Genomic DNA, 15,228 nt, shown 5'->3' on the forward strand with positions numbered 1-15,228 from the left:
GGTTGTGAAGGCTGATGGATGAGACTCCCGAGCACACGCCCTTCCTCCACGGCGGCGGCCTTTAAACTGCTGCCTATTACGTCATGCGCAAGGAAGGTGCGCAGAGGTGCCATATTTTTAACTTTTTATCTTTATACCGATCATAAAGGTGACACCAAACGGATACTAACTCCATATTATTATAGATCAACGGTAGGTTCTGTAGATCTCACTAAATCTTATAGTATGTTATAAATTTTAACTTATGTCTAGACAGTGTGGAAGGGAAATTATCTTTGCAAAAAAAGTGTGGTATTTATAAGCCCCTAGAAGTAATTACTGACACGGCTTAGGCCATCATGTGTAGCCTACCCTTTATGGTTTATCAGAGTGGTGATTGGTAAGAGAAACTCCCTCGTATTGATAAAGATATATTTGTGCAAAGTGATACAGCTGGGGTCAGGCTCGCATCATAATCCTGCCTGCAGACTTGTCTTCAGTCAAAGTATCAACCTTATTATTACGTTATTCTAAAAATAACATACAAAGGGTTATTGATGATCAACAAAAATATGTAGCTCAAAAAAGCGGTCATATGCTTCTATATGGTAGGACTCTTGCTATTTTAACATGGCATAATCTACATATGTACAAACTAATGAGGCCAACATCTCTTGCCACATAAATTACCCTGCTAGTGAGCAACTCAACAACAAAGCACACAGACATTTGCATACAATAATTACAGATCAGCAGGAAGCACCATACCTGGAATGTAGTATTAGCTCCTCCAGAGAACGAGGACGTTAAGTAGTAGCACAGTAATACTTTCACATTTAGATTATATAGGATACCAATATACTCTCTCTGTGATATTTCCACTACACTGCTAGTCATGATTATCATATATATAGTATATACACTACTTGATTCCTTAAAACTTTTATCACACTATATAATCACAAGAAATGGCTACAGCAGCAGATATACAAGATTCCTGATAAGTCACAATTAAGGCATCAGGTGAAGAGGACAGAGGCACCAAAGTGTGTGTGTTGGGGTGGCTGCAGTCATATATATGGTGAACAAGAGTATAGATATCAAAGTACAGTAGTGTGTGGTAGCTGCAGTGTGACAACCTACAGGGCTGCCAAGGAAGGGCTGGCCTGATGAGAGCATATGGCATTACTTGCTCACACAAGCACCAAATGCTTCCTGTAAGAAGAAAGGAATGTTGACAGTCAAAAGAGAGTTCTGCATGTCTATCTGGTCAGTATCATACCTCCTTCAAAGTAGCCTTTTACTATTTACAATACCAAAATGGGTGGATCTTAACAAATTAACTATGCATGTATGTTTTGACACAGGAACATTGATTCTTTTTATCTTAGATTGATTATCAAGAATCAGTGAATCCAACATGTGATCTCCAATTTTTTAAGCATAAATGGAATTTTCCATGTACTGAAGAACCTTTTATGCAACCAATGTATGTATCATATCCCTTTTCCAATCTCAATTACAACCACATATATATAAAATATATAAGCACATATATACAGAAGACAAACCTATATATTCTCTAAAAGTAAAGGAATGAGCATAAAAGACTATGTAACAGTGCATGTAAATTTTCTTCTACTTTAAGCCTAATTAAGTGTATGTACTTGTATTCTTATCATAGTAAAACCAAAAATAGGTAGTTTATCAATATATCAATAACAAAGTTCACAGCAACATTTACAGGTCTCCACAGTCCACTTGGTGCAGTGGTGGCTCAGGTGTCTGTGGTCTGCTGGATGCGGTTTTCCCACTGAGCAATGAGAGCGCTGCGTCGCCTCACCGTCTTGTCCTGGACCTGTAAGGAGCAGGGACCAACATGAAAGGTTATCACCTTACCAGAAAGCTCCACCACCACAATCACCACAATCAATCACTGTATAATAATTCATAATGATTGGTAAGCAATTCTCTAGGGCCAGGGTTACTCATGAAAAGTTCCTTTAATGTCCATTTCCCAAAATACACTCCTCATGTGTTTTCAAAATATAAATCAATAATAGCAGACTGTAGACTAGCACACATTGGGAAAAGGATGATAATAAAACTTAGCATACAACTTAGGTTGTATACTTGAGTATATGAGGTGAAGGGTGCAGAAATACAGTAGTATCTATGTCAGTGAACTTTGTAATCTAATAATACGCTGTGTCTACATCAAAACTGATTTCAATCAAGGTAAATGGCATAATACAACCCTGATTGTTCACTCTTCTTAGGGATGGTAGAAGCTGTTTATTGCATGATACAAGATGATGTTATACTTGCAAAAGGGAGCTTACATTCATACTGCCTTCCATGAATAGAGCAACCTTTAACTACCAAAAAGTTACCTTAAACCCATACTACTTTATCCAGAGGGGATGACTGCTAGTGTGGAGAAGAAATTGACAGTCTGTTAATATGTCTTTCGTCTCACTTTAGGATAAAGCTGAAGAAAAAGTTCATTAATTATATTAATCAAGAATATTGTAATTTAAAATTACTTGCTACCCATCCTATCATATAGATCTCTATAACATATAGAGGAACTCTAAAAGACAAATAAATTGAACACAATAAACCCTGATACAGTCAGTGCATATACCAATGACCTTTCAATGTCACAGGAGATTATCAACTACATCTAAGAAATGAGGATTTTCAATTATCTAGACTTGTGCATCTAACAATAAAAAAGAAAAAAAATGCTGACATAGTGTACACACCCCCTTCATAAAAAAGCCTCATGAACACAGCCTTTCCCCCTGCCTTACCTGGAACTGTTCTGGCTCATCTAGAAGGTTGGGGTTGGACAGGGCAGACCTAAGACCATTCATATCAGAGAGGCTGTGGTTGCTCTCCTCCTCCTCAGTCAGGTCGTGCTCGTCCTCCCCGCCAATGTCCAGCAGGTTAGGTTGAGACTGTGCCATCTGAAAGGCTCGCAGGCGCCTGGAAGCAGATGGTCAGTTGAGTAAACAAACTGTTAAGTCTCAGATGTTAATGTTGCAGACTTAAACATTATTCTGTAATCTGTATACATATTCTGTAGAATTGATGCTCTGTTCTATAGATGAAATTGGTGAATGACAGAAGGGTTGTTGATAGGACTGGTGAATATATCCAAAACAGATAAAATTAGAATCAAAGAGAAGACAGAAATTGGGTTACAAAAACATAGTGAATGGGTGGCACTAACTCAACAGTGCACATGGTTAACTCAAATAAAACAAAGAGCTTCTGAGAAAGATTGGATGAATTCATGGATGGAGATGGCAGGTAGCAGTATTGCAGGCTGCCTGCTAACTTAATCTGAACAAACTGAAAAACAAATGCATCCATAATACCTTTATGTGTAACCTTGCAATCTTAATAATTTTACCATTCCTTCATACCAGCACCTTATGAGCAAGAACAGGTAACAGGTATAAAAATGAAGAGTAGAGGAAGAGGAAAGGAGTACAAGTGATTACAGTCTAGTACCTCAGCTCCTCTTCTCGCTTCTGCATCTCCTTTAGCTCTGACTGTATCTTCTCCTCGGCGGTGCAATACGAGCGGCGGTAATACTGCTTGGGGGAGGCGGGGGCCTCAGGCTCGGGTTTCATCTTGGCCAGAGTCTCTCGCTGGACCACCACCGCCTGTGTGTGTGAAGGGTGGAATAAGTGATAGGCAATGAAAAATGGCAATGAACTAGTCACAATAATTGAATATGTAACCACAAATTTCCTTAGAGGAATCTGAGAAAATATTGAATCTATTCCATATGACACCTAGGACAGCATGAGAATTCCAGTAATTTCTCTTAAATCTTATGAAGGTCTCCATTATCAGCGACTACATAATCTACAACAGGTGAAGGTGCTAGGCTGCATTAGACTAAAGTAACACTACCTGATGACAATAACAAAACACTTGCAAAACAGGTTGCATATAAAGGTGTGCAGACTAACCTTGGGCTCAACTCTCATGGGGCGAGTGGGCACCCCGCGGGAGGTGGTGTGTGTGAGGGTGGGGGGAGGGGACACAAAGGCGGATCCTGTCATCTTTCCGCGAGATGCTATGAACTTCTGCATGAGTCCCTTGGGCGGGCGGGTGGTGGAAGTGGTGGACAGGTTGTTGGTGGACAAGCTTCGGGAAAGGCCATTACGGTTGAGGGCTGGGGAAGGGGTGAAGTTGGGGACAGGGGAGGAGGGGCTCCTGGGGGAGAGGCAGCGCTTGGGGGTGGAAGCTGGGGTGGTGCTGGTGCTGGGGCGGGGGGCACTGGAGATGCTGGGGGCCTGGGAACGGGGACTCTCAAGCGGGCTCATGTCATTAAAGTCTGACATACGGGTCACCTAGAGAGGGAGAGGGCAGGTAACTTTAGAAGGTGTGGGGAAAAAACAATTGTACGGGTAAGCAAATTGATACCCCTACCCTTATCTCTTGTCTTGCCTAGTAAAAGTACAGGCATAAATACATAAAACGAACATATGGATGAATACACTCAATCATACACCAATATAGCTATCTCTAGAATCTGCCCTGACAAAATAATGAATAGAAACCTTAACATTTGCATACATTACACTAACTACTGGACAAATATATCTAAATACCTCTAAAATCTTCTCTACCACATCAATAAAGGGTAAAACTAGCTCTAAAAATAAAATCCTGCAAGTCCTACTTCAAACAATCTGGAGCAAAAGAGGAGAAATAAGTAACTCTCTGGAAGTGCTCTGCTCAGCTTTACCATGACATCTACTGCTCCTGTCGCCGGCTTCTCCTTCTGCACCATGAACTTTTTCCGCCTGGTCTTCACCGGCCTCTCAAACAAGATATACTTCTCCCCAAATCCTCGTGTCAGCTTTGCATTGTGGAGAACCGATTATGCTCACTACTGCTTGCCTTCCACGACGCTGCTTACACTTATATAACACACATTTCATAGGTGATGCAATGATAATGAGCTTTGCATCCTATTATAGTGATTCACGTTAGGTATTAGTTGTTTTATCACTGCGTATGTTCGTTTTTATTTATCTTTTGTTTTGTGGGTGGGGCTAGGCTGTGTTAAAATAATGCACGATGGAATTATAACAGTAGTAGTAGTAGTCGTAGTAGTAGTAGTAGTAGTAGTAGTAGTAGTAGTAGTAGTAGTAGTAGTAGTCGTAGTAGTAGTAGTAGTAGTAGTAGTAGTAGTAGTAGTAGTAGTAGTCGTAGTAGTCGTAGTAGTCGTCGTAACGGTCAAGCTACATCAGCGACAATTACCTTAGCATCAACGGTATCCTCAGACATGGTGAGAATCTTGCCGGCATCCCTCAGCTCCTTCTCCTTCTGGCTGGTCTCCTGAATCTCCAGCTGGATCCTTGAGGTGGCCATGCGGTGCTGCACGTCCCGACCATCAGCCTGGGGCATCACCTGGAGGCGGGGGACAGCGGGGGCGGGGACGGGGGCGGCGACCGGGGCGGGGGCGGCGGCCGGGGTGGAGGCAGCGGCGCGTAGAGGTGCGGAGCCATTGAGCAGGCCTTTCTCGCGTCTGTAAGCCTCCTCTCTCTCCCGAGCCAGCCGGATTTCCCTCTCGATGACTGACTCCTTCTGCATCCTGAGGGAGGGAAAAGGGCGGTCGTGAAAAGGCGTGAAGAAGAAAGGATGTATCGTTAGAAGACTGAAAATGTTGCGAGCAAGATGTTGATTCATGAAAAGGTCGCAGAGGATTATGAGAGAAGGATGTTTCGTGGGAAGGCTGCAGATGTTTGGGGAAAGGGGAAGGATGTGGTTCGTCGTGAAGTGTGTGTGGAGGATGCGAGGGAAGAAGAATGAGTCAATGCAGAGACAGACACGAACGAGTTGAGAAAATTGTGAGTCTGTCCAAGATTACGGTTGTCAGTAGCGAATGAAGACGTGAGCGAGGGAAGGCGAGATGTGACAAAGAACGTGAAGCAGAAACGAACGGGATGTCGAGAGATGAACGGTCGTGCACGAGTGAGAAGAACGTGGGAAGGAATTACAGTAGTGAAAAATGAAGGACACCAGAGAGGAGAGTGTCTGTAAAGGCTGATGTATTAAATGAAGGACGGTCGTGAACGAAGATCTACAGACACGAGGTGAAGGACGTTTGCGAGATAAGAGGAAATATGGATAAGCAAAGGAGTATGCAGATTTTGAGGGGAAGAAAATGGGGCACTAACGAAGGGGAAGAACAAGGAAAGACTGTGCGATGTCATGAACGTCGAAGGAGAGGGTGAATCTGTAAAGAAAAAGGAAGATGGAGAAAAGAAGAAAACAAGCAAGAGAAAAAGAAGTGGAGAATAAACAGGTGAGAAAATGGGAAATACGACAGGAAGGAGAGAATGCTGAGAGAACGAAGGGAAACGAGGAAAGAAATGAGGGAATAATGAAAGGAAGGAGAGAAAGAAAGAGAGGGCGAGGAAGGTGCAGATTGTAGTGAGAAAAGAAAAAAAATGACAAGAACGAGAGAATTCTGAGAAACAAGAGGGAGGAAGGAAAGGAAAACGGAAAGAAGTAATGTAAAGAGAAGGAGAGAGGGAGGAGTAGCTTGTTAAAATCCGTTATGGAGGCCGCGTCCTTCTGCCCCGCCGCCTGGAGGAACAACCACAGGGTCAAGGCGCCGTGTGTGTGTGTGTGTGTGTGTGTGTGTGTGTGTGTGTGTGTGTGTGTGCTTCGACTGCCTTCTTGCTACATGTTACACTTAATTGTTTGAAAACACACACACACACACACACACACACACACACACACACACACACTGTCACCCTTCGTATTTATATGAACAACAACATAAGAACAAATATCTATAAATCTAATAAAAAAAAACTTACACGGAAGCCAATGAGAGCCCGAAAGTGAGCAGCAAAAATGACAAGCCACACGAACGCCATTAAAAAAAAAAAAAAATCTCGGTAAAGAAAAGTGACGCGCGTGTGTGTGTGTGTGTGTGTGTGTGTGTGTGTGTGTGTGTGTGTGTGTGATTGGTCTCAAACCCCACAAGAGCCAGGTAGTCAAACATAGGCGTGGCTTCCTCACAGGTAAGACCGGTGACAGGTAAGTACAGGTACTGCACAACAATGGGGAGGGGGAAGAAATGGGGAAGGGGGAAGGAGAGAGGAGGGGGAGAGACAGGTGCGGTCACGTTTATCACCCCCTAAACCTTCTCCTCCCCCCATCAACCGCCACCCCCAACATGATCTCTCTACGCCTCTATCATTACTGCATATCCACCTTCAATGCAACACAAACCTATGTCACTAGTACAACAACAACAACAACTACTACTACGAAGCTTAACCTACATCAACCCTCATCTATGCTATTGCAGCACAGACAGCTCACCTCATATATCACTCCCACCCATTTCATCTCACCACACACCCGGGGAATCATCACAAAGCCGCAAGTCACCACCACCACAATCTCTAAAAGCAGCTCCGCGAACCACCACTATCACTGGCAGCCAATTCTTTCCACACGCCTTCCTCCCCTCCCTCCCTCCGCTAACCGCCCACAGGTGCTCGGTCGTGTTATGTCGGTCACACAGGTATGAACACTCAGGTAAGTCAGGCGGTGCAAGATAGTTTAACATGCCTCTCTCTTATGCTGGCTCACTCACCTGTTCGCTTACTCACTAAGTAGCTCATTCAAACTATCATTCATTCATTCACTCACTAAATTAATTGCTACCTCATTCACTCGCTCACTAATTCATTCACTCCTTCTGTCACTTACTCGCTACCTTGCTCAGTCTTCACATTTTCACTCGTTTTCTCCGTTTCCAGGTATGTCAGTCAGTGAGTCAAGCAATATTACACATCACCAGTCAACCAGTCGGTGCATACATATCATAAAACTACTTATAGACAGTCAACCAAGCAGCCAGTCAGCTAACCACACACGTCGCTCGGTTGCTGTGCAGTTCGTCAGTTATGGAAGTCAAACGTCGAAACTTTCATTTTGCTGTTACTTCCTGGATGGATGCGTCTGCTTGCCTGCATGAGTGAGTGTGTGTGTGTGTGTGTGTGTGTGTGTGTGTGTGTGTGTGTGTTTGATTTTTCGGGTAAATATAGAATTCTACATTTGCTTCATTTCTGCTTTTTCTTTTATACTACGACTCTCTCTCTCTCTCTCTCTCTCTTTCTCTCTCTCTCTCTCTCTCTCTTACCCTTGCTCCTTCTTCTGCTGTGGCCACGACAGAATGAGGGCGTGACGGATGTCCAGACCCACGTGGTACACACATACACACACACACACACACACGTCACTCTTAATCTTGTATAAAAAAAAACGTAAATGCTTACCTGTAGCTTATTCTTCCCCGTATGCACACACACACACACACACACACACACACACACACACACACACACACACACACACACACACACACCTGGCAATGCGAAGGTAAATACATGTCTGCAGGTAAAACAGGTAATCAGACAAATGAACGAGAGAGAAAGTGCAGAGCAAATTTATCATCTCCCAATTAAGAACATTAGAAAGAACAGAAAGCGAAGCGCAAGATTTAGTATATTGGAGGTTGTCTGCATGAGATGAAGGGGGGGGGGGGGGTCGTAACAAGGAACCGAAGGAAAAAAAGGAGAAAAGAAAAATACGAAGAAGAAAAGACGAAGAGAACGGAAGACGAAGAGAAGAAGACAAAGAAGGTTAAGATATAATTAGAAGCAGGAAGGTAAGGAAGATTAAGTAGAAAAGACGAGGAGAGCAGAAGACGAGGACGAAGAGAAGTAAAGAAGATGAAGAACGTAAAGATATAACTCAGAACAGGAAGGTGAACAAGATGAAGAAAGAAAACAGAAGACGAAGGAGGTAAAGACAGCAGGGAGGCGAAGATGAAGAAGAGAAAACGAAGAGGGTAAAATATATAATTAGGATCAGGAAGGTGAACAAAATCGTGGGAAAGGGTTCTCTGGGGGTTACGAGGCGAGGCAAGGTGTGTCGAGAAGCAATAATGTACAGGTGAGGGATATACAGGTGAACGGTGACTCATTCTCTCTCTCTCTCTCTCTCTCTCTCTCTCTCTCTCTCTCTCTCTCTCTCTCTCTCTCTCTCTCTCTCTCTCTCTCTCTCTCTCTCTCTCTCTCTCTCTCTCTCTCTCGTAACACCTAGCTGTTTTTTTAATTAAATACATGGGAAGGAGAGGAATAGGAGACAGCTGTGATGATGAGAATGATGATGACGATGAGGAAGAAGCTAAGAAAATGAAAGGAAGGAGGGAGAGATGATAATGAGAGGAACAGGGATCGGAGGAGGAACAGGAGGTTGAGATGATGAAGAGGTAGAAGATAGGGAAAGAAAAAGGATGAAGGGATAAATGCTGAGATGATGTGAATAGGAATAGGAGGAAGAACAGGCGGTATACGAGATGAAGAAGAGGAGGAAGACATGGAAAGGAGGAAGAAACAGGAGGAATAATTGATGAAGAGAAGGAGGAAGAAGGAAAAAAGGAACATGAGTTAAAAATGGTGAGAAAAAAAAAAGAAAGAGGAGAATTCAAAACACAAACCTTCAGACAAAAACAAAGCCTTAAAAATTCACTACAACACCAGTGAGAGAGCGAGAGAAGAAGAGACCCACCATCACCATCACCACCACCATACACTGCCGCTACTTGGCGCGTTACAACACCATCTGCGCAGACTAACAGGAGAACGGTAGAGGCGGACGTAATATGGGATGACGGAAGGTGGAGAATCGACTAAGGAATGTAAATAACACGCACCCACACCCACCAGCTGGCAGACTTACGGTTCAATGACGAACGCCACCGTTAACATGACTGCGGAGAGCTGATGGACCGGTGAGGCGAAGAAATATGACGAGACGAGGAGGAAGGGAGGCGAAGGATAGAGAGACACTGGCTGAGGCTGGGTAGGGCTGGGATGTGGATGTTGTGTATAGGGCACAGCAAGGTTACACGGTATTCTTTTCCTGTTTTAGTATAGTGCTGTATGTAAGCTTCTTGTCGTTTGTTTATTGAGTTTACTAGCGGTTTTTTTTTTCTGGTGGATTTCTTGTAATGGTTTTATTCCTTTTCGTCACTCGTTTCCGTTCAGTAAATCCTTTTATGCTTCACGATTACATTCTATTTATCTTTCTTCCTAATTTCCGCTCTTTCTTCCTCCTCTCGAGCACAACACAGCGGATTCTTTCTCTCCGCTGCACACGTAATCGTCGCTCCAGAGAAGTGTGTAATAGGAGTACTGGGCGATGTGTGCTTTCTCCTCCTCCTTCTCCTCTTCTTCCTCTTCCTCTTCCTCCTCCCGCACCGTCAGTCCTCCGCCACACGCCAGCCGCGAGATTACCGCTTCGGTTCCCACGGGTACTCCCTCCTCCACCACTACTTTCTGGGTCGTCGCTCCTCAAGGTGGACTTTTGGCTCCCTTATAGACGGTTAGGATGGCTGGCAAGGCGCTGCGAGGACCTCCTGTACACACACACACACACACACACACACGAGTTTGAGAACGCTGAGCAAGTATACTTTTCCCACAATTGGTCTTTCTTTTCTTTCGGTCACTTTAAGGAACAGCTGCTCTTCTGAGGCCTTGACCGGTGATTTACTTTTTGCAACAGGGAGTGAGATAGTCCAGTGCAGCACAGACAGACATACCAGCCACAGACCAGGCACAGACCAGCCCGCCAGCCGTGCTCCAGCCAATGCGTCCAACACACCACGCACTCACGCTAATCACACAGTTTACACCGCACTCCGTTTTCTGTTGCTCGGAGTCGGTCTTTCACACACGTAAACGGGTTAGCATTGCATGGAAATTTCACTGCAAACACATCACCGTCATTGCAAAGACTTTAATGCTTTCAGGAGGCATTTTAACGACTTCCAGGAGCGTTAGGACTGCCAGGCGGGGACGGAGGACTCTGGAGGAGGGCTGGGGAGGAAGGTGAAGGTGGTGGAGGCGGGCGGTGGGTGGGGGTCGCGGGAGAGACGTGGGGGTTCGGTGTTCACTACTCGCCGTCTGCTGCGTGACTAACCCACGAGGAGAGCTCAACGCTGGGCTTCCTGCCGCAGCTTTCACTTCGTGCTAATCGAGGGACGCGACGCCTCACAATGACTCGAGGACCAGAGAGCACCTGCTGGAGTCTGTACCTGCTCCTGCCCTTCTGGCACGGACTTGATGCCTCCACACCTGACCGTGACATTACTTTTTATCATCATTGACCAGAACGGCTCGGAATACAAATCCATCTTTACGAGTCCATATTCAACTGACATTACACGGCGGAGGTTGCATAGGTAGTTTATTTCAGTGGCGAGACCGGCCTTGAATTCACCGTAAAAGGAGGAAATGTAATAGAAGTGGACCCAAGGAGCCAGTGGGGCGTGGTGGGGCGTGCCAGGACCATGTGGAAGGGTAGGGGTGGGGGTGGCGTAGAGACCCTGGATTTACCCTCTTAACCCTGGATTTACCCACATCTCCTCCCCACCCCCCACCCCTCAGCTGCAGGCGAGGTCACACGGCTACCCTTCCTTGCGTCCCTCACCGCTTTAACGAGAGAATGAAGGGCGTGGTGGTGCCTCCTGCCGGGATCGGGCGGGTACACGTGCGTCTCAGGGCTATGTGATGTTTGTGGTAGCGACAGAAATTATAGAAGGGTTGAATGATTGTGGTAACGAGTCTATTATGTCTAAGAGCTGAAATAGAGGAGTGTCGCAATGAATAGACTAGTGGATAAGGAGATGGTATGACTGAGGTGGACGTAAGAAAACCTGTATAGAATGAGTGAAGGAAACACGTGTAAGATAACAGAAAAAAAAGTATACGTGGAACGAGAGAAGAACGGTATGTAGGGTCGACGTATTGAGTACAAGACAAATGACAGACAGTTAAAACAAAAAAAGGGAAAATGCCTATAGACGTGGAAGAATGGGAGGTAAATTGAGTGTGAAGCGACGAATATTTGGACTGGCAGAAGAATGGCAAGGAGGCTGAGAGAGAGAAGATCGGCGTAAAGGTTGAGAGGGAGAGAGGAACGCAGCATAGCATGGGGGTGGAAGTGGGAAGAGAATGGCATGAGTCAGTGGGCCAGCTAGGTGAGGGTCAGCTGCCAAGGCGAGCCAGACAGGTGGGGGCAAGGAGACGGGCAGGTGAGAGGAAAGGGAGGCTGGGGACACTTTTCCAGCCTCATGCAGCCTCCGCGACGAACGAACGAAGACACACACACACACACACACACACACACACACACACACACAAACACACATACACACACACACACACACACACGCGCGCGTCCTAACTCTTCCATATCCTTGTCCCATGGAACGAATTTCTCTTTACAAGCAACGACAAACAGCACACACGCTTATTTTTAATCTCTCTCTCTCTCTCTCTCTCTCTCTCTCTCTCTCTCTCTCTCTCTCTCTCTCTCTCTCTCTCTCTCTCTCTCTCTCTCTCTCTCTCTCTCTCTCTCTCTCTCTCTCTCTCTCTCTCTCTCTCTCGTAAAGACAGATAAACGAGTAGCAACGTCGAGTTTTCAATAAATAAACTAATAAAATGACAAATAAACTGGAATTAATCCCTCAAACAATATATTAAGAGAGGTAAGATACTTCAATTAAATCTATGACCTAAAGATCTCTTAAAAAAGTAAAAATAAAAAAATAAAGAACGTGGGGAAACTTTCTTCTTTACCTCTCTCTCTCTCTCTCTCTCTCTCTCTTCTCTCTCTCTCTCTCTCTCTTCTCTCTCTCTCTCTCTCTCTCTCTCTCTCTTCTCTCTACTCTCTATCTCTCTCTCTCTCTCTCTCTATCTCTCTCTCTCTCTCTCTCTCTCTCTCTCTCTCTCTCTCTCTCTCTCTCTCTCTCTCTCTCTCTCTCTCTCTCTCTCTCTCTCGTAGCCACAGTGCGTCGACGAAGGGAGGAAGAGAGGAGAGAAGGAGGGAAAGGGAAACGCGGTCACTTCGGAGGAGGCGGAGGAACGCAGGAGGAGGAAAAGAAGACGAAGAAGAGGCGATGATGGATTTCTCCGAGTTATTCCCATTCCAGTGTTTATTCTCTCTCGCGTGATCGAGCATCCTAAGAGCCGCCGAGGTGACTGACTTCCTGCTTATTATTTTCTATTATTCTGAGATTTCTTGTGCAAACCGTGAGAGTAAGTTATTTATTTTCTATTTACTTCGTCTATACACCTGCGCCCTGGTTTCCTACACAATACTTTTTCTTTGTATATACGTCCGGCCAAGGCTCGACTTTCTTGCAACGCGACTAAAGAAAACGAGAATAGATGAGCGGTGTCTATACTATATACGGGTTCAGGATTTAACCGTGGGAAAGCGAGGAGTTGGTGCTAAAAAGGGGTTGGATTGCCACTTACTTTTATCGTAACTCCAGTGTCGGGTCTAATAGCTGAGTGGTCATGTGTGGCGCTGATTGGCTGGCTGAGTGACTGACTAACTTGACTGACTGACCCACTGGCTGACTTGTGTTGCGGAACTAAATGGGACCTGGCAGAGCTGAGCACACAGGCGGCGACGATGAGGGAGAGATGTCTGGTCGGCGGAATGCAATAAAACTTAACTGACCGAGGGAGAAAACCGGTAATTACGTTGTTTCACCTTCCCTTCCTTCATTTCCCTTCTTCCTTCCTTCCCTTCCTTCATTTCTCGTTCCTGTGGTTTTCTCTCCTATTACCCCCCATCCCCCCTTCTCTTTTCCTCACGCCCTCCTCCTCCTCTTCCTCCTCTCACACAATCACGTCATGGCTATACTACAAATTTCTTACCACAAAACACACACACACACACACACACACACACACACACACACACAAAGAACACTCTAGACACTCCCTTGGAATACCTGTCGAGATTATAAACACTGATAACATTGTGTCTGTGTGTGTGTGTGTGTGTGTGTGTGTGTGTGTGTGTGTGTGTGTGTGTGTGTGTGTTCAAGACATAATATTAGGATCAACCATTCCTTGTAGACTATACGATAGCAAACGATAAAAATATTTTCTTCGACATCGTTCTGTTTTTACCTTCAACGATAAGAGAGAGAGAGAGAGAGAGAGAGAGAGAGAGAGAGAGAGAGAGAGAGAGAGAGAGAGAGAGAGAGAGAGAGAGAGAGAGAGAGAGAGAGAGAGAGAGAGAGAGAGAGAGAGAGAGAGAGAGAGAGAGAGAGAGAGAGAGAGAGAGAGAGAGAGAGAGAGAGAGAGAGAGAGAGAGAGAGAGAGAGAGAGAGAGAGAGAGAGAGAGAGAGAGAGAGAGAGAGAGAGAGAGAGAGAGAGAGAGAGAGAGAGAGAGAGAGAGAGAGAGAGAGAGAGAGAGAGAGAGAGAGAGAGAGTCCCAGATGTAACAATATTTGCCATTTTGTAAGACCGATTATCAAGACCATTAATAACCTAACCACAACTTACACACAATATCATTAGCGAAACTGTCTTGACGGTAAGTAATTAGTGAACACCTGGGGAACATAATGAGGAGGAAGGTCGGTCGGTCAGTAAGCCAATCAGCCAACCAGTCAGCCGGTCAGTCAACCAACCAGCCGGCTAGACAGACAGCCATATTGAGCGAAACACAGGAGGGCAGGAGTGAAGTCATCCATTAGGTCACCACAAAGAAAAATGCATCAGACGCGAGAGTACGGTAAAGTTAGGGGCATACACTATAGTTACGCGTGGCCTCAGTGCTCATCTTCGTGACACTGCCCCTAGAACCTCAGGCGGGAATTAGCTCATTACCCGAGGCCAGTGTGACATCCGGACTAGCTCAAATTGTCTTCCCCAGGTTTTCCGGCATTCACATCATTATAAAACGCCCACTTTTTATTACCCTCTTTTATTGGAGCAGCGATTAGCGATCTCTTTTTTCCTTACACTTTTTTCCCCCCTTGTGCTGCTTTCTTTACTGTAAAAAAATAAATCAGTACACAGAAACGATATCCGTCCTAGGAAAAACGCACCATCAAAATCTAATTATACTTTGCGCACCATCTTCGTATTTTTTTTAACGGGATCACATTTACATTACACCTCCCAGCAGTAACTTGTCTCACATGAATAAGTTTTGTCATGCTAAGACGTTACACTTCACCTAATCATAATCCACTTCCAAAATCTAATACACACATTCAATGCTGTCATTTATACAAGTCACCGTTCCCACACTCTCGAAGCTCCATTTTCTTCCACGGCAGAACTACATTATACCTTCGTGCAGCTACTTTCTTTT

The 15,228-nt window shown here is 45.0% G+C and overlaps 1 protein-coding gene across 4 annotated transcripts in view; it reads right to left on the minus strand.

Moving 5' to 3' along the window:
* Positions 1–397: 397 nt before the first annotated feature.
* The window catches only part of LOC127001572 (titin-like), a 148,919-nt gene continuing 134,088 nt past the window's right edge, over positions 398–15,228 (minus strand). For all 4 annotated transcript variants that reach the window (XM_050866343.1, XM_050866352.1, XM_050866332.1 and 1 more), the window contains 6 exons: positions 5,269–5,602; positions 3,969–4,352; positions 3,502–3,656; positions 2,796–2,970; positions 1,724–1,837; positions 398–1,194 (listed from right to left, as the gene is read on the minus strand). In XM_050866343.1, coding sequence (XP_050722300.1) covers positions 1,757–1,837; positions 2,796–2,970; positions 3,502–3,656; positions 3,969–4,352; positions 5,269–5,602 — 1,129 coding nt within the window. In that variant the 3' untranslated portion in view covers positions 398–1,194; positions 1,724–1,756. The remainder of the gene's footprint in view (positions 1,195–1,723; positions 1,838–2,795; positions 2,971–3,501; positions 3,657–3,968; positions 4,353–5,268; positions 5,603–15,228) is intronic.

This window comes from Eriocheir sinensis, chromosome 2 (assembly GCF_024679095.1).
Source record: "Eriocheir sinensis breed Jianghai 21 chromosome 2, ASM2467909v1, whole genome shotgun sequence".
Classification (NCBI taxonomy): domain Eukaryota; kingdom Metazoa; phylum Arthropoda; class Malacostraca; order Decapoda; family Varunidae; genus Eriocheir; species Eriocheir sinensis.